This window comes from Linepithema humile, chromosome 4, assembly GCF_040581485.1.
Source record: "Linepithema humile isolate Giens D197 chromosome 4, Lhum_UNIL_v1.0, whole genome shotgun sequence".
Taxonomy (NCBI): domain Eukaryota; kingdom Metazoa; phylum Arthropoda; class Insecta; order Hymenoptera; family Formicidae; genus Linepithema; species Linepithema humile.
In genome coordinates this window covers 3,619,526-3,639,939 of record NC_090131.1, presented here as the reverse complement: position 1 = coordinate 3,639,939, position 20,414 = coordinate 3,619,526, and the positions used below count along the sequence as shown (strand labels likewise).

Below are 20,414 nucleotides of genomic sequence, written 5' to 3'. Positions count from 1 at the left end.
GGCACTCGGGGAATGCGGCGCATGATTACCTACATCGAAACGAAGAACTGATCGGCAAGAAGAAGCGCCGCGCTCTCTCTCGTTCTCTTTCCCTGTCTTTCTGCGTCTCAAAAACACCGCGGCACTTCCACCTCGCGAAGTGATCGCAGCGAGAATCGGTCTTCAAGACCGCGAATGTCGTCGGCGATTGTTCCGAAACGATCTATTTTTGAAAACTACTATGAAAACTCTGTTATATTTATTTTTTAACAGCCGAACTTATTAGGCCTATATTTCGTAAGATTAATTTGACTGCACTTATTCATTGCTTGTAGTACTATCGTCGATGATTTTCAATCATTTTTAAGTACCTTTAGTATACAAGTAGATTCAATTTCTTCGAGCTGCGTTTAAATATTTTTTTAATGACACAGTAAATCGACGAAGCTTCCCTGCATTCGATGCTCGTCGTTTGAGAAGGTTGTATAGTAGGGCGATTATGCACTCAGGGGATTCTTACTCCGCAGAAAAAGATGACGGATGCATCAGCGTACGCGAAACGTCCTGCTTGCGCAATCAGGAGATATAAATTTCAAATTTCGCTGTGTCGTTGGGATTTTTGCCGGGATTTTTTCGTCGACTTGGTTTCATATCCAATTAGAATGTATTGGATTGCATCCATGCAAAAACCTTATTTATTCGTCTTCAATTACGTCTCTCTTTCAAAATGCATTTCAAAATATAAATAACAGAATTTATCTTGCGTCTTTTTGTCGTTACAATCAATGCATCACGTATTTTATAAAATAATATGTAAGTTATAACATATTACAGTGTGCAAGGAAGCATTATAATTTCTCGCGTCACACGATTTTCTTGGGAACAGAGCGATAGCGCTTTATCAGTGTTTAAATAATAGATCGCGTTGTCTGCATCAAAAGTCCAAAGAATACGTCGGTCATGCTACTCGCGTTATTTTCCTCCGTATTGTGATTTAAATGCACATTAACCTTAGAAACGCGCGGCGCGCGATTACGATCAGGTGGAGTCGTGTTAATTAAAAGCATGCGAGGTGCAGTTGATGCTAAACAATTTGCATGTATATTTAAGCAAATAACTATTATCTCCATTATATTCTTCATGCTGTCGATCTCTCACGCCTGCGGTTTTCTTTTTAGGAAATAATTACACAAATTAGTTATATAAAAATGGGATGATTAAGCGAAACCGTGAACAAACGTACATTGAATTTCTATAAGATTAGAGATAAATTATCGCGGCAAAAAGGTTACAAAGTAAGCCTTTTGTCTTAGTTTAAACGACCGGCAAGCCCTTGCTCGAGTCGGCAGCCGAGCTTCGTCTTTGCGGGTTATCGATTAACAAGGCGAGGCGATGAAAGAGTTCGATGAAATAATGATGGGACCAGGTCGATAAATAGTACGCCTTTGCCCGTCTTCCAGAGGCGGGGTGATTCGGTTGGAGGGGGGGGGGGGGACCGATGGGACCTTCGGGGCCCGCGCTAATGCCAGCCGAGAGAAGACAGCTATCAAAAGCCCGTATTTAAATATTATCAATGAAATTACAGTGCTCACTGTGCTCGCGCAGCCTGTGCTCGGTCATTACCGACTGGCAATTCGGGCTCTTTAATCGCCGTTGTCAATACTAATCGACATCGTCGTTATTTAATATGCTCTGTCCCATTTTTCTTTTACGGATCCGCCGAACCGTCCGCTGTTTCTGTCCCTTACTACGACAGCCCTTGGGAACGGTCTAACTTGCTTAAGTGAAGCGTATAGATCGACCGAAAATTATATAATTTATATTTGGCGTTATAAAGTTATTATAATACATAGTATATATAATAGTATTTAGTATTAAATAAATATATCGCACGCGTATTTTCCAAATAGAATGATGAGTTTATCACCGCGTTACGTTATTCTGTTATGCTTCGCGATTTGCAATATTAACATAAATAATAAATTTACATGAATAAGTATTTTTCATCGTGTTTTTTTTTTATCAGCTGGCCAGAAAAAACGGATGTGTTACGTAACATGAATGCAGAGAGCGCGATAGCCACCGTCGTTACGTATTTCCCGAGTTTCCAAATCCATCGTCCGCTGGATTCACGCAATAATTGCGAGCTCGCAATTAGTAACCGGTACGGCAAATAGTATCGGCGTTACTATCTGCATTAAGTGCCATTAGCATACCGGCGAACGGAGCAGCGATAGAGGGGAGAGGGCATAATTAAATCGCTATGATCGCTATCTAAATAATTAGGACTTGGCGTGACTCTCTGCGTGCCGCAGTGTGCAACGCCCGTATGCGGATTGTCAGATCGTAGATTTCGCGAAGCGCGGGCATAATTAGGCGAGAGATATGAACGAGAGAAATCCACGTATTTAAATTGCACTGTTGCGAGGAAGCCATTTGTCCGAACCGCGCATAAGCAGAACGAATTCCAACTGTGGACGAGATAAACATCGAACTATTAGGCACGCGATGCATTCCGATTGTGTCAACTATTATTTATTTTAATGAATAATTATATTTTTTATTTAGAAAAAGTATTAGAAAAGTAACTTGAGGTATTTACATTAACACTTCAAGTTTCGAATAAATATATAGATTCGAAAATAAATTTGCAAAAATCTATTTAACGCTTGTTGACTCAAAAAGTCTATCATTTAACGTACAATATAAATCGCAAAAACATTTTTTTTTTACTTTTTGTCGTATAAATAAATACAGAAACGGGGTCAGAAGGCGGATACGCGTCGGCATTGTCAAAGAGTTTAGCCGCAAGGCACGCGAATCAGGGATGCGATCTGATAAGAAGCGGAGCATCTCAGATTACGGTGCGTACGAGCCCCTGCTGCGTCCACGCACCTTAAAGAATCATTCTCACGTGCGGCGACATAAGCAGAGCCCACGTGCTTGAGATGCTTTCGAGGTGGCTGCCGAGCACAACATTAGTATCGCATATTCCACATTTACACAATTGATTTTTTTTCAATAAGTTCTACATTTAAACAATCGTAAATTTGATAACAAGATAAAACCGCTGTCTTATAAATAATGATACAAATTTCGATTTTGATTATCGCCAAAAGCACTAAGATGAAGCGAAAGACGAAGCAATGTGCAATAATTACAGATCGAGATATTTAATTAATTTTAATATATCGCTGTGGAATTTTTACGAAATCAAGGAAGCAGTAATTAATTCCTTAGACGTTGCTGATTAAAAAGAAATTGTGCGAACTATTTGTATTGCGAAATCTGCTTTCTCCACGACAGGAATGTAAATTACGTAAACAATTATATGCGGTATCTACGACGTTCGCTATTATAACAACACATGGGTGTATATCGTTGAAAGTAAATAATTGTTTCCAGAGGACTGTTACGTCTTGGAAGTTGCATTAATTTCGCTGCGCTGTTCGGTGATCCCGGCGGTCACGTTCGAGCAATATCGAATAAAGACTGTGATTATATACGATACGTTGATGACGAACCTAAGCCGACCTATCCCGCGCGAGTCGGCAGGCAGCTCGAAACCAATCCGTATCGAGTCGGTCCAGTCTGGGATTAATCGGTGTTTTGTTCTGCGGCGAAGTGCTTATTAAGGCCATGCCTTATTAAGCTTCACGGGCATGCAAACACGGATGGGATCCGTGCGGATAGATTTGATCACGAACGAAATGGTGGCCAGCCATTGTATCAAGCCGAGGAACGAGTCTTATTATAAGCGCGATCGTGACCGATAATAATTAAATTAATCGTTCGGGCAGCATCTGCGCTTTGAAAGTTGCGTTGTGATATTCGTAAATCTATATACATTTTTTATACGCAATTTTTATGAGTTTAATAGTTGTTTTTATTGTCTGCTCGATATATTCAGAATGTTTTCGATATAACAAAAGATTTGCAATCTTAACTTGAACAATATTTCTCGATGGCATTATTTCTTAGCATACGCTGTTAAATGAGTTTACTTTTATCAGACTTTTCGATAGCTTTGGCTGATAGAATGAAATTTGGGTAGTTTTCAGTTTCAATGAGTTGTCAAGTAATGCCGTACACCTGTGCGCTTTCAACTGATATCTCTCGCCGTACTGACGTCCGCAGGCATTACACTTGTAAGGTTTCTCGCCAGTGTGCGTGTAAATATGATTCGCGAGCTTCGTCTTCACGCTGAAGCGCAGCTTGCAGAAATCGCATTCGAATTGCTTTACGCCAGTATGTCGATATCTATGCACTTTCAAACCCCAGGATCTTCTGTAAGTTTGGCCGCAGTCTTCACATTTATAGGGCTTGATACCTAAAATTTTAAATAATTGTATGAATTTTGTTATAATTTTCCTTTATTTTGCAATTGACAAAATGTAAAAAAAGCATTTGTTCAGTACAGATTATTTTAAACTTCACAATAGCACTAAAACGTTACTAAAAAATTATATTTAGATTACAAATTCTTATATCTTTTCTTTTAACATTTTGTAAACGTTTTCTTTTAACATCCTTTTCACTAACGTTTTCAAAATTGCATATCAGATAAATAATATTCTGAATAGCATTATATATGAGTATACAAATCATTCACTCACTAATAATTATCAACTTGTCTGTATGCAAAGTATAAATCACGAAAGTACGATATTAATAATCATATCTTTGAAGAACGGTTTTTTTGAAGGAGCGAGTCGATTCGCGGCGAAGAGCAAAGTTCTTCCATGCGTTCACCCCGGTTATATATGTATACAGACAGAGGTTAATTAAAAGTCCGGAATACATATCCGCCGCGGAACGCCCAGGTCGCGCGAGAAGCCGCGAATGTGTTTTAGCGCGTCGAAAAATGCGCTTATGCGCATGATCATTTGAGCGCGTTGCGAACCGAGCTTCCGATTATCTCGGTACGTTCCTTTTGTCCGCAGTAATCATTTCACAGACTAAACGCTTCGCTGGAGAAGCTATGAGAAGCTAATGGTCCTATGCGGCCTCGGCGCGCGATAAAGAAAAAAAAAAAAAGGTAACAGAGATATAAATGGCGCGATCTCTCGTGCACAGCAGAGAACGGCCTCATCGCGCGTCAGATACGTTCGGCTTCCTACATCGGATAGAGAAGTTGTGAGAATATTCACAAGCTCACCGTAATGCGCCAGTATGTGATGCTTCAGCGCGCCTTTCAGGTGGAAACGATGCTTGCAAATGTCGCACTCGAATCTTCTCACGCTTGTGTGCGTCAGCTTGTGCGTTTTCAGCACTGACGATCTCTTGAACTTCGCTGGGCAGAGATTGCACGCGAACGGCAAGTCCGCGGTGTGGACGATCATGTGGGTCCGAAGGCTGCTGGGCCGCAGGAAGCTCTTGCCGCAGGTCGTGCACCCGTGCGGCTTCGCGTTATTGTGCATCAGCTTATGATCGCGCAGCGACCGATGGTGCAGGAATTCTTTCTTACAGATAAAACACCGAAACGTCTTTCTCCGAGAATGCGCTTTAGCCTGTCGTTCTTCCGACGCACGTTTCTTCTGTGATAAAAGCATAATATCTTATTATTAATTATTTGATTTGATGTAACATATCATTCCAACAGTTTGGACATCAAGCTTTGTTTGACATAAATAATTTTGATACTTTGTTATATTATATATTTCCGCAATTGTAAAAAATATTTATTTATAATATATAATATCGTATACAATTTTTTATTTTATTATCAAACTGTTGGAATAAAATGTTGAAGTTATTATACAATGCAAAGAGTTAAATGATACAAGAATCACAAAATGTCTAAAAGACTCTGTAAATGTTGCATATCTTTTGGATATTTATGTTGATTTATTCTCTTTCTGACAGATTATTCGATAGAGATTATATGGACTATAATTTTGCATGCTACAGAATATATCACTGAGCATTCATTAAACTGAATACAAAATAGGTACACTAGTTTGTGTAGCAAAGAGTTTGAAGAGATCTGATATCAAGACGATTATATCTACGAATCGTTATTAGCATTAACTACCTGGAATTGGAGCTCACATTGTCTGCACGCAAAAGGCTTCGGAGTAAAATGCATATGATCCTTATAGGTTGCCGATCTTGATAAAAAAGATAATTGCATTATTAGTAATAAATACGATGTAGCGATGAAGGCCGCTTCAGGCCAGCAAAGAAATAATAACATTGAAGTGTACGTGTCAAATGTGCCGATGTAATGATATTCGTGCTCTAAATACATAAAAGAACTTTACGTACATCTTCGTGCAGATGTAAATTAGAAATTTTAATTAAGCTTAATTTTATGTACTATATATATGGTATATAAAATTTTATTATATCTGTGACATTATTATATTTTCATAACGTGATTAGCAATATAAAAGTGGAGTAAGATCTATCTCTGTCATTTGGATACCTTGAGAACTGCTTCTTGCAAAATCCGCACTGGAAAAGTTTCCCATAGCTGTGTCCAATCATGTGAGTCCTGAACTCGGCCTCGTTCGGAAATTCGATCTTGCAGACGTTGCACATTAAAAGCTTCCCTCTTGTCAATGACACGATGTATTCCTTTAAGTCAGTGTACTCATCCATTTGTCTCCGAGAAAGTGAAACGCTTGCGTTTCTTTGACAGTCTGATTTTGGGATCTGTTCGGAATTTTCATGGCACAATACTCTTTCCAACTGTTTGCTTTTGACGTGCTGTTCGATGTCCAATTCGTCGTTGACCGAAAAATTCTCAATTTCGTCCAAAATCTCAGTCTTTATCTTAATCTTTAAAAGAGAAAAAGATAGATATTATTATCATGATAACGTACGCACAATAATGTAAAATAATGAAAGATAGTCTCTTATTATTTTTTTATTAATACAGGCTATAAAATATTTTTCTAATTTCTTTTACCGTATATTTAACTTTTGACAGCGATAAATATGTAGTTGTATAATTTTTACATTATGCTAAGATTAAAAACGTGACGTTTATTCTTCTTACATGAATAAAACCGAACAATCATATTGAGCGTTAAATCGAAGTAAGAAAATAGATCAAAGTGTCATAATACTTCTAACCTAAGAAAAATAAATGCACGAAAAAAAGCATATCTACTTCGTGACAAGTCTTGCAAGGCTTGCAACTGCCGATGATCTCCAAATCCTCCGTGTCGTACATCGCTTGATTTTGTTGGAAACGACTGCTGATAGCAAAATTCTTACGCTCCATAGTTCTCGCGAAGTATATGTATCCTCTCTTGCTGAGAAGATCGGTAATATGTCAGAGGAAAATGTAACGTTACATAGTAGACATACACCTAACGAAACAATCGAGCAGCGAATACGTCTGTCTGCTGCAGTCGGAGCCTGCATTCGAAAATATTGCTTTACAATAAAGCCAATGCTCTCAAGATACTTCTGAAGTGTTTCGCCGAATTTTTCACAGCCGTCTCGACAACAATAAATTTTAATTATCTTTTTTTCTCAGTTATTCAATAATATCCGAATTATCGAATTTCATTTATTTCGCGATAATAAGTTTGAAAGAAAAGATATCGTACTTGTTCTTCGATTTCAATCATTACATTTATTCCGTCTGCTTTGTGTTGTTGAACTCAACCTTGATAATTATCTCCATGCGCATACAAATGCGCCAAAATGTTCGCAAGGTTGCTTAAGAAACGGCGAGACAGGAGGAAATGTGCGGCAAATTTATCACTATACTAATTGGCCGGATTCGGCATTAATTTATTCGTATTATTAATCCAATTACGCGCAAGGATGCAATTATGAAATCAGTATGGCATTCAGTTATCTATTCCTTCTTACTAGATGCAGCTATGTTAAGACCTCACACACGGATTAATTACAAAAGTCGTTGGAGAATCTGGTATATTTTATTACCGCGTGAATAATAAATGTAATTGCAGCGAAGCGTAAGTTATAGCGCGCAGATAAATATGTATAAAACAAATGTAACAATCGCGAGGGCGCTTTTGACTTAACGAATGGTCGGGAAGATGCAAAGATACGTCCGTGTGCCTCCTATCAAACGCCGTGAGATCATCGACAGTCTGCAGACCTGTAAGCGGTAATTTTAATATTCCCAGAATGGTACACCAACCGATTAATTAAGGCAGAGAAAGAAGTAGCAAGAAGATAAGACGGAATTTTTAAATTCGTCACGGAACCGCCACAGTGGAATTTTTAATTGTACCCGCGCTGATAAACATACGAAGGCGAGCCAGCATCGGCCATTCCGAGCTCTATTCAGCGTAATTAGCGGCTACTGCCGGCTATTGTCCGTTTGCATAAAATAGCGCAATTGAATGAAATTAGAGGAAACGAGTTGCGGGTATTCCGTTTACTCGGAAAATGCGAGGAGGAAGTATCGCGCTCCGAATAATTCTTGCACACAGGCATAGGAAGTAGCTTATTTATGATCCCTCCGTCCACTACTTATGCACGCGCTTCTATCTGCCGCGACTAAACAATTAGATTTTCAATGAAGATTATGAAATGCTTTTATTTGCGTAAATAGTGCGCAGCTCTAATTATTTTAAATTTATCACGATTATACATATCACTGTCGGCATATATCATCCGACGTTGTGAGATCCTAATTACAGTATATTTCTGTGTTCAAATAAAAGATAATTAAAGAAATATTATTCGCATGTTTTAATTCAGCTGGCAACACGGCGCATAACAGAAAATATATGAAAGCGATGCATATGAACGCATCTTAGAATTATATTTAATAGATTTAAACAAGAATTCCGTCATACATTTATCGAGAGTGCGAGATAAATCCTATGCAGAAGATTGCTATATAAGTTTCGTTATCTGCAGGTGTCAAGCACGAAAGTAGAATTCATACAGACTGCTCACTTTCATGCTCAATTATTTTCTCTTTCAATCTCGCCATCGTTCTCGTTGTCGCTAGCGCGAAATTCAGTGGAAACTCCTTCAGAGTAGTCAGACTCGCGGACTTGCCTGCGCCAGTGACATTGTAGAAACCGATCGTACAAGACGTATTCATACTTTGCAAAATCAGCGAGAAGAAATTTACCGTACTATGACATAATGTAACATAACTTAATAATAGTGGAATATAGTTACAACAATATACTAAAAATGCTTTTATGCTTAGATTAAAATATTTGTAGTCTACGAAAGGTATCTTAACGATAAATTAGAAATGTTTCTTCAATGTCGAAGCATTAAAAATTTGAAGTTAGAAATAATGAATAAAATATAGTTGCTGAATTGAAGCATTTATGGCCCGCTCTGTTACATTTTTCTACGGGAATAAGCCGTTCTCTTCGTTGAGAAATGGCTTCCGTCATATCGTACGAACAATTCATTTTATCGTGGACATTCCCCCGAAGCGCATTAGGAATCGTTGCATTATAGAAGCGGACCGCTTTTCCGCGGCTTTCTCACGGCGGTTTCCTGCCGTTTAACTCGTTCACGTCGGACGAGTACTTTGCATCCTTCCACGTGCCTTGCCTGACGACGACGTCGCGCACGCGTCGCAAAAAGCGCCGATGCTCCTCCCGAGAACGGTCCACGTCGATCGTGCAAATAAATCCGCGACAGCGCATGATGCGCGCTCGCTCTCGGGCTGATGCATTATTTCATGGAACTGCGGTAAGGCCTGTGCTGCAACCGCACTCGACGGCGAGGCGAGGAAAGAGAGAAAGAGAGAGATCGACGGAGCGCACGAGCGAGCAGACGCGTGTGGGAAACTCGTCGAATGCATTATGTATTTATCGCTTTACTTACTTAGTTGGGAATTACTTTGCCATCGCGTAATGACTTTCAGGTATAGCGCACTATCTTAGGAATGCCATACACCTGATTTATCGCCCGAACCGCATTTTTCTCGGGCCATTTTGTCGCTCTAACACGATACCTGTCCTACCTCCTGTGCCGTGCGTTCGCGAACGTCATCGACAACGAACTTAACTCGCGCCGAGAGTTCATTGACCCTTCGCGAGCGCGATGGACCAGAATTACAGTCACAGTTGATAAGAAATTTCTAGTCCGATGAATCATTATTGACACACTCTTACAAAGACGTGCCCGCTATCATTGAACATTTTTGTTTTTCAATAATATGCAGTGAGCTTAACTTAAATGAGAATTGTATTTTGAGAAATATCAACATTTACCTGACAAAAAAAAATAATTATTTATATTTATATAGATAGTGTGAAAATAATTTGTGTTACTGCCGTTGCTTTATTAAGTCATAATTTATGCAACGTCTCTGTGTTGCATTCTGAAAACAGTAGGTATATATTTTGTATTGGTCGAGCGATGAATTATTAGGTAATAAGTAATATTGTTCATCGGACCACCTGCCGGAGTTTAATCTCTTACTCACGATGGATGCACCGGGGGCGCCTGTGTATAGGAGCGTATTTGCTCGCGCGCGCGCTCATGCAAGTACCGCGCGGATAATATCGGGAAATTGAATACGCGGAACGTATCTAGCATTAATGAACTAATTATGGCGAGGATATATCCAGGCGGTGGCTCAGAACAGTGCCTTCAGCGAGATGCCGACGCCGACGCGGATATCGTCGAGCTCGGGAGGCCAAAGAAATCGTATTTATTTTTTCATGCAATCGTTTCGCTAATTGCCTCTCGCGCTATGCCCGCGTGCATGAGAAAACGCAATAAATATTCGTGATTAATTAAGGATATGCAAGCGTTTTATAAAAGGGATATATAAAAAAAAAGAATGCGCTTATAAGTTCTCATAATTGGATGCATCGCACTGCCGTCTCAAACAATTTTCTTATGCGCGTAAATCGTGAATTAGCACCTGAACTGGGAAAAATATTCTACGCGCGCGATTAATAATTACAGGGTGGCTTAACATTTACGGTATTTTGCTATTATAACATTGCGTAACTAAATAAGAAACAAAAGAATATAATATGCAGCACTTTGTTCTTTGAAAGCAATTACAAAGCAATCGTAAAATTTATTGAGCGAAATAATCAATTGTAATCAATTCAATTTATGAATTTTTATGTTTTTTTTGGATCATATTCAATTCTTCTTAGCATTTAGTTCACAAACAACATAATTACACGTTGAATATTGCATATATGACGTTAAAATATATCTTTTTCAAACATTAAAATTTTTATGTTTGTGTGTATATATTTTTACTGTGATCAAATTCTGTATAATTATGTAAATATGCATAATAAGACTGCAATAAAATGCGGAAGTTATATAAAAACAATGTAATTAGCAGTAATCATAAGTGGAAACATAAGTTTAATTAGCGTTGCATTTTCGAAGTTTGTATTTCATCATTCACTTCTATATGTGCAAAGATAAAACGAAATGATAATCCCAACGAAGTATTAGAAATATATAATGTACTAAACATCGTAAAAAATATAAATGCAAGGTAATTTACTTAGTCTTATCTTATTATTCGAACACTAATATAGTTTTTACATTTATAACGTAACTTATGATAGCATATTAAAAGAAATATCGGAGAGAAAGAAGTTCTATCGTTTCTCTTATCTTAGAACTAAATAAACAACGCGAGCGACATGTTAAGTATCGATTAAATATCGCATCAATTCTTATACATTATCATCATAGGCAAATACACGTGGATACTTTTTCATTCTTTGCGAGTTTATCGAACGATGATTCACACACTGTGAGCATTATTGATAAATCTAGATAATTTTACCACGTCGGAATAATCCCGTCTTAATCTATGCGTTTAGCTGCGTTATATCATTCTTTTATTAATTATATATATATGCTTTTCTTTTGAAAAATAAACCGTGAAGATATTAAAAAGTAGAATTAATAAGAAATCACGTCAATAATAAACAATGCATTTGTATATTTCAATCTATTGCAGATTATATAATTCTTAGTCTACAATACTACCGAAATCTATTTGAAACACTAATTTTTAATTCTAAATTCAGACGTGAGTTTTAAAAGTTTTATATATATAATAGAAAAGGACGGGAAAAAAGTAAAAAATATTTGTCATTGGAATGCATGGCCTGCATCGCTCGATGAAAAGCGTAATATGTATCTTCTGGGAAAAATGATTTCCACGGGCGTACGTAGATACGTGGAAAAAGAAGCTGGTCAGAAGATCCGGACGCGGAATTTCCCTGATGGCATCGATAAATCAGCTCGCGCGCGATTCGCGGCGCGCGGCCGCTTAACGACACAATGAGAGCCGAGAAAACTGTTCCGCGCCATGACAGGGTATGTCATTACTGCGTTACTTATAAAGCCCCTTCGCGGCTACGCACGCCGCATACAAATGCGACTGCATCGCGGACATACGGCGGCTATTACAAAACTTATGGAAAAAGCGACCTACCCGGCACGTCACGTATGCAAGGATACGATCGCGAGAGTCCGGCCACTACGGCTCTTAATCGAGCATTAGCATGCGCATTGAATATTGATCGATCGATCCGTGGAAAACGCGAATTTCTTTCGCGCTTGGAATCCACTTGCGTTTTTGTCATCACAGATGTTCTCGAAGACAAATCATATTGCCGTTTATAATTACGAGATTGTTGTTATTATCAAAGCTATCGAAACTGATTAAAGAAATATAAAATATAAACGTATTCATTAAATTACTTGAAAAAAAAATATATATTTCTTTACGATAAGTCTAGGAATAATTTTAAATCAAAACTTTGAAATTCAGCAATTGTTAAACTCAAAATAAAAGAGCAAGTTTTCATGTTGCTGCGTCAATCTCTCACTTTGCATAAGATTTGCATAAGAATCTTATCTGATGCTATCGGAGAATCATTCTTTCGCGTATTTTCTTCGGACGCGCCGAGAAATTTCATCGAAGTGGCGATGTCGTCGTCGCCCCAGTCAACACCTATCCCATAAATAATCTCGACATCGAAATTCGTTTGACGGATCCATCGATCGGCAATGAGTTTTTCCCCCACCCGATGATGCGTGCTCGCTTCTGTCCGGCGAGGCGCGTCAACGATGGCGGCGTGTCGATGTTGTACGCGGCGAGTGTAGCTGTCGTCGCGGTAGCATCCCGTCGGACAGGTTGTGGACGCCCTTCGACGCCTGGCAAACACGCCGTTTCTTCGAGCCGGCAGAAAACCGAGCCGCCCATCCGTAATGCCCACATGTCCGCGGACCTGACCGGCAATAGCAGCAGCAGCAGCCCCTACCAGACGCCTAGTCGGGGTTGAAGCTCCGCCAAGAGGAGGAAGCGAGTCGCCCCGGCGCGGTCGGAGACGGGTTAAACGGGCCATCATACCGTTGTTTCCGCCGCCAAACACGTATAACATCCGGACCCTACCTACCGAAACCCTTCGACCACCTACCTACCACCGCTCTCCTCGACTCGAGGACGGCGTCTCGAAAAACAAAACAATTCAGAAAAATATGAGTCCTCGTGTACTGGCGCGCAATAACCACTTGGTAGATACACGGGGTGCCTGAAACCATTGCTAAGCGAACTAAACTAAGTCGAGATACCAACAATTTCTGATAAAAAATTTATACGGTGAAAGAATTATGGCAAACTTAGATCTTCAGATGTATAAAAACAAATAACAAAAGTTTTATAAATTTATAAGAAAGAAATGCCCAAGTTATCATCGAGTCGCAATGATGATGACGATCAATAATTGTATGAAGAAATACAGCGTCCAATTAAAGAAGGGGAAAAAGAAAATGCTGATAGTTCCGAAACACCCTGTATGAGTATATGTAAGACTGAGCTCAAGGGATATCAAATTCCGCTGGAAGTTCACCGACAGTGGAAGCCCGCTGCCGCCGGCACGGACGCGTTTCTAGATCGGTAAACTTTTCAACGGCACCCCGGCGAACTTTGGGATGTATACAACGTAAATTGCTTCTGGAGCGTAATAATATCGTTTGAAAAAGAATGAAGATCGAAGAAAATTAGATTGGACTGAAAACGCATTTTATTTCTGATCGAACTATTCTAGATGACATTTCTAGATGACTGTGCTACAATTATCGTAGCACAATGATTGTTGCAATTATTATTCTGAAGAACAGTTAATAATAATTGCAACATTGTGTGACCATCATTGATTATGATTCTAACAGCGATATCCAATTTACTGTAATAAGCGCACATTATGGAAAATTTCTCGCGTGAAAAGACAAAAATCTGGAAACAAATAGATTTTAAAAACCGCTTTGATAAGAAGTGATTGTTCAATACTTGAGACTTAATTAAGATTAATTTTATTATCGAATGTAATTAATCTAATCATTCCAAGCAAAAGATTGCCGATAAGCGTATTCAACAATTTACGTTTTTGCAACCTATTTGCAACTTATCAACAAAGTTATCATTATGGATAAGATAATTGTCAAAAAATATTACAGTGTTGCGATACTCCGGTTATTGTTGTGATAAGTATAGACGACGAAAAGCAAATATCGCGCGTATACTATTAAGAAATATTCAAAATATTTTTTAATTCTTTAACACAATCCACGGAAATTTTTTAGTCTTGTGTTTTTTATCATATTTCTTTATCCCCTCGTAATCATATCTTTTATTTTGCAATTTTTTCATTTATGCTAATGCTTTAATTAGAAAACTAGAACTCATGCTTTTTATTGCAAAGAAAGAGATTCTACAACTGTAATTTTATGATGCATTTTTTAATTTAAATGCAGATACGTCAAATAATGTACATACACGAAAATTGGAGCAAGTGCTCTCTCAAATCGCTCTCGCATACACCATCTTACATATTTATGGTAGTTTTAATGAGCGCTGTTAAATGCGTACGAGAGAATCCGGGAACCGCAAGATGTTCGACAATGTAAAGTAATTCGTATTCTCATCACTTTATACATCACAGCAAAGATAAAAAAATATCACGAAGCGAACCATAAATCCACTTCTCGCGCTTGCATTTACTAACGTGAAATTAAAGAAAATCAGCGAACTGCATTATTCGCGAAGTTTCAGAATATTTCAACTGATATAAAAATTTGTTATTTATTTTAGCGGCGGAATAACATTTATAACTTTTAAAGAAATTGAAGTAAAAGGAAAGCTTATTTAACGAAATAATTAATAATATGATAAAAAATGTGCTTATACTTTTCGTGAAATCTATCCTTCCTTATTTAGCCATTTAAAATTGCTTTATATTCATTAAATCAATGATTACCGACATACAAATTACGCCATAAAATTTCAGATTTCTAAAAATAAAAATTGCAAACAACCACTTTTCCATGCCGATTGCTTTCGCGCCTGGGTAATTTTCATTCCCGATGCGGTAATGTAAATTTCGAACTTGCTCCTCTCCACGCTTGTTCCTCTTCCACGCTTTCTATTACTTTCTACCGCGTTGAGAATCTTTTGCGCGCGCGCGCGCACTCGCATCGCCACACACGGGCAGATATACCGGCGTTAAATAATTTCCGCGCGGGGACGGAAAGTACTTTAAGCCAGCGCGCTATCTGCTGGTTGCGCCAACAAAAGGACGAGAGGAATCGTTCGACAAGAAACCGATGAAGGGTTTATCTTAATCCACGGTTCGCCGAGCAGACGAGCTCCTCGCCAATATCCCTGGACCCACCCCTTTCATCGTTTATGCCCGTCCTCTCGCACGTAACCGATCACACTTCGCTTGTTTTACTAGATAGTTTTTGCCACCCGGACCACTTATAATCGCGGCCGCACGTTTGTAACGAGGCGGATGGCACAATCGCTTTTGTCGTACAAAAAACTCCTAATCTCAATGTGTTTTTGTTTGAATCGATTACTTCTTCTTCTCTCGCCTACTTTCTAAAAAGTTATAATACATTTTTGTTGCACTCGATATTCAATCGCTATTCTATTTTGATATTTCTTGAACTTGAATTATCATTGCTTATCGCGATGTAACAGAGAGATGTAACAGCTCGGACGATTAAAACGGCATTGCAGTCACAATAGCCGCGATAACGGCACTCTCGGGAACTCGCGGAGAAGGAAAAAGCCTGCTTAAATGTTCTGTGTCAGACCACTTCCGGAAACCTCCGATTCTGCATTCCGCGTAAAAACACTTAACGAAATTATTGACTATCTACAGCCGGCCGCAGGCTACCATTGATAAAAACGCGAAACGCCGATCAGCGACGAAAAGAAGCAAGCAGTGGTGTGGTTCGAAGTAGAACGAAATGGCCGGTTGGTCGATAGTCTCGCGCGATCGGTTGACGTTTTCCCAGAACGTCACCATTTCACACTCGCGGGTGGCAGAGACATTGCGACAAAAATCCGGGAGAGGGAAAGTCTGACGAATCGATTCGGAAGGATGTCACCGGATTCGAGGCTACGGACAGGCACAAACACCTGTAACACTGTGTCCACGGCGTCACGTGCCCGGGTGTTGCCGTGACGAAAGTCCCGATGATCGTGCAAAAACGGGCCCGGGATAAAAAGCCGATCGGGCTCGCGCTGTTCGGAAACCCGGGGATACCACGCCGTCGAGCGCACTATGAGAAACGTTAAAGCGAGAATTTGTCGTTAGATCGTGAGATCTGCGGTTGGATGATGCGCAATCCGATATAGTTCTTACTCCGGTGATTCTTAGTCAATCATTTATCGCTTCTTCTCGCCGTCGTAGCGTAAATCGATTGTCGCTCGCTCGCTACACGTCTGCGCTTTGTTTACGTGAAGCTATATTGATATGCCAAGGCTAGGAATTACCAGCAATTTTTGGTTTCTCGCTCGCGCATGAGGAATGATCGGCGACTCCCTTAAGCGAATCGAAAAGTGTCCCATCAGCTTGTTGTCGATCGGAGAACCTCCACGATGTACGCGTTAAGTACGCTCGGATCGGGCGAGCTGCGCGCGTACTCCGTTCCCTTGATCAGACACATAGTCAGCATGACTCCGCGATCCGCACCCTCGACCACCGACGGTGTCCCGCTGACTATTTATCTTGTTACATCGAAGTGATCCGATTCTAACAGGAGATCAATGACGGCCGCCGACCACCGCGGCTTCCCGGCTTCTTGTTGCGTGTGACTCCTCGCGGAAACGTAACGATGACATAAAAGGCTCCGTCGTATGAATTGAAAATAGCCGCTCTTATATTCTTTAATCATACGGCCGCCTCTTGTATTTCCTGCAATTAAAAAATATATAATTTAATTATACAAAGTCCGCTAACGCAAATACCATTGCGTTTTGATTCCATTGAAAATGCACATTAATATACTTTGTGGTTTAACGCAAAAAGTAGTAACTCATGTTTAATTGATTGCAGAACACAGAAAAAACATGGCAAAAATGCATTTTTCAGTCGAGCACAACAAGCAGCCGGATATAACGAGTCGATCGAATAATGCCGAGTGCAATGAATCAATAATGCAGAAGCAAACCTCTCAGAATAGCCGTATAACGTGCATATGGACACTTAAGCCGGGCGACAGAGGCACGTTCAGGGCCATGTGTTGCCTAAAATTGCGTTCGGTAGTCACCCAACAAATATTTATTGCTACTTATCGAGCAGCGAATGTAAACGGGGCCGCTCTAATGGAGAACACCTAATTTCGCCCACGCGCTCGGTTGCGATCGAACCGCTCGTGTGTGAAGAAATTAATTCGGTCTGTAGACCCGTTTTCTGATAAAATCGAACGTCGTTCGTGTCGCCGGAGATATTGTCGTGAGTCATCATCGGCCGTTCTGAAATATACGAGATATAATTGTTATGTACAATTAACTTTTGTCGTTGCTCAAAAAATTCTTTGAGAACAATTATTTTTAATATATAAATTATGTTTATTTGTATTAAATTTTTTATTTCACTATATTATTAACTATTCCATTTATTTGCGATGTTCGGGCTTTTAAGTGAAGTATGATATGTCGTATCGACCTCGACGAACTAGGAGACAATTTCCTTGGACGCCTAATCAACCAACAGCGTCAAGGAAAAGTACACGACGGGTCAGGATAATATGGATAAACGACGGCGAAAATGCTAGGGCGGATAGCAGCAAGAACCGGAACGCATGTCAGCTCGTCATCGTCGCCGAAACGTCAATAGGTGTTTGGTCAAGTCGCTAATGTAATATTGTTTGCAGGAGTATCGGATGTAGGTAGCAAGTAACTCGGGAAGAATCGTTAAGAATGTCTCTAAAGCTTACTGATGACAAGATATTTCTGATCGTTTTTATATGATGAAATTTGCTTGCAAAATAGATTGCGAAACATAACAATTATATTTTTCTGCAGATATAAATATATGATCTAATTCAGCGGCATTTCGGTATTTTTTATTATAAGCACAAAGGATGTTATAACGCGTTAAAAAGAAGCTTATTGAAATCGAGACCGATACGAGGTTAATTACATTGAGCTAATTAACTTATCGTTCGCTCTCGACCCGAACATACGCGCCACACATTGATCAGTGCAGTAACCGCCTAGCGTCATACAGTGTGTTGGAAGCATTGCGAATCAGGCGTATATGTGGAAATCATAAATATAATCGGCCAAGTGGGAGCATAAATTGCTCTCGCATTAACGAGATCTGAGCGCATGCAACGTTCCCTCGAGCGTGCGTTTCCCCGATTTCCAGGGAAAAGGAGCAACGCCTCGTTGTTATTGAACCTGTACTTATCCGGCGCGGCGAACCTGTTTCTCTTTTCGTTAATTACGGGATTTATTACACCCATGATGCTTTCTTGACACTGATTGTACTCAAATTGAGATGTCAAATGACCGATTACATTATTCGTATTATTAGGAGCTAATGTTAGTTCGAAAACGCACTGTAAGTGCGAGCATGATGCAAGATAATTTCACTTTTTATAATTTATATAAATTAAAAAATATATTTCTCCGCTAAATCTGTTTGTTATGATGAGAGAAAGGATTATACATACATTATTAATTTCGATACTTTCATATGACTGATAATATATACAATTGTTTACGGAGGCATGGAAGCGTATCATTCTCGAAGGAAAAGCGTTTCTATGATACGCCTATATATGTCCGTTTTAATTACGATGCTGATGCACATGACAGACATTTTACGTTGCCTAATTATCTGCTATAGCGCAGTAAAAAGCGATATATATATTTCCGTCTAAGATATTTAGACGATCTTGATGGCAGCTGTGCGTTAACATAATCTGAGCGTATCTAGCCACGCACGTTTTGCGTGTTTCCGTGTGTTGAATTGTACTACCGTAAAATTGTAATTATGCAAATGAAGAGGGATATGGTCGAAACGATCAAAATGCTTCGCGTTTTGCACATATTTGCATAAGCGGTAAATTCCAATTTGTTGTTCGTGGAAGAAAAACCTGATAGTATAAAAATTTTCATATAATCACGATGCCTACCTTAGAGAACTTTTGCGAATCGAATATTTCCGTCGATTGCGTTAGATCCGACTGCAATGCTGTTCAACGCCGGCGACGGATTCTTGTCACGACGATCGCGAGGTCGTTTCTTCTGTTCTTCGGAGCCAGTTAATGGCTCTGTTTTTCTTTCCTATCCGATCCGTCATTGACTTCCGGACGTGTCCGCGGCCAACCGTTTCGCGACGCCGTAACTCGTGCCAATCGGCAGCAGATTTGCGTGACCGTGACGCAAAATGCACCACGGCGCCTCCCACTTCGCCCGATTTTTGCGGCGCGGCATTTTAATGTCTCTTCGCAGCGCACGGTGATTCAGCCGTCGTTTCGTTCTCTGTAATTTATCGCCCCGCCGACCGGCCGTGTCCTTCCTCGCCGCCATTCTCATAGTTCGCACGTGCTGTGGATAAAACCAAATATTGCATTAATCCAGAAGGCGCTGTAATTATATTTTATGAGATTAGTAAGAAGCAGCCGACTGTTAACATTTTCGGTAGGCATTTATATATTCTTGATAAATATATTAAATAATTTGAGATATTTATTTATCATAAATAAATATTTGTAGGTTGATAGATTGACAATATTGCTAACATTTTGCTTATTGGATCTAAAGAAAGCTTTTTGCTATCCTAAAGCTAATTTGTAGAAGAAATACATTGGAAGAAGAATGATTATAAACGTTCAACTATTAACTAAATCGATCTACAGCACGATTGTTGTGCATAAAAAAGATAATCATTTATTTAGGAGAAAACGCGATCGAGCGTGAAAGCCGAGATCGCTTCTCGATCGGAGTCGCTGACCGTTAAAAATTAAATTACTACGTACTTTATAATCGCATCTAGCGATCGATTAGTCACGATCGTAGATCAGTGACCGCCCACATAGTCGAACGAACTATAAAACGACGCAACAGTTACTTCCGAACTATTTCTGTCAATTCGTGCCCTCTCTAATTTATGTTATAGTTCTTGATAGCATCTCCAATAATCACCATCTGTGATAGCATTAATAATCTTAAA

The 20,414-nt window shown here is 39.5% G+C and overlaps 2 protein-coding genes across 5 annotated transcripts in view; one reads left to right on the top strand and one right to left on the bottom strand.

Annotated features, from left to right (window-relative positions):
* LOC105670108 (mitochondrial pyruvate carrier 1-like) overlaps window positions 1-20,414 on the top strand; it is a 105,385-nt gene that overhangs the window by 53,847 nt on the left and 31,124 nt on the right. The gene's annotated exons all lie outside the window — the stretch shown is intronic.
* LOC105670090 (gastrula zinc finger protein XlCGF46.1-like) lies at window positions 2,971-19,785 on the bottom strand. 3 transcript variants are annotated; one of them, XM_067354611.1, is made up of 7 exons: window positions 19,375-19,785; window positions 17,401-17,704; window positions 16,724-17,144; window positions 6,407-6,762; window positions 6,014-6,089; window positions 5,138-5,516; window positions 2,971-4,309 (listed from the first exon to the last, which is right to left on the bottom strand). In XM_067354611.1, exons 3-7 carry the CDS (start codon window positions 16,796-16,798, stop codon window positions 3,957-3,959), a joined length of 1,239 nt encoding a protein of 412 aa, XP_067210712.1. In that variant the 5' UTR covers window positions 16,799-17,144; window positions 17,401-17,704; window positions 19,375-19,785; the 3' UTR covers window positions 2,971-3,956. The 3 variants fall into 3 exon arrangements, with proteins under 3 accessions (XP_067210712.1, XP_067210711.1, XP_012218843.1); XM_067354610.1 differs by lacking the exon at window positions 17,401-17,704; XM_012363420.2 differs by lacking the exons at window positions 16,724-17,144; window positions 17,401-17,704; window positions 19,375-19,785 and adding an exon at window positions 7,097-7,476.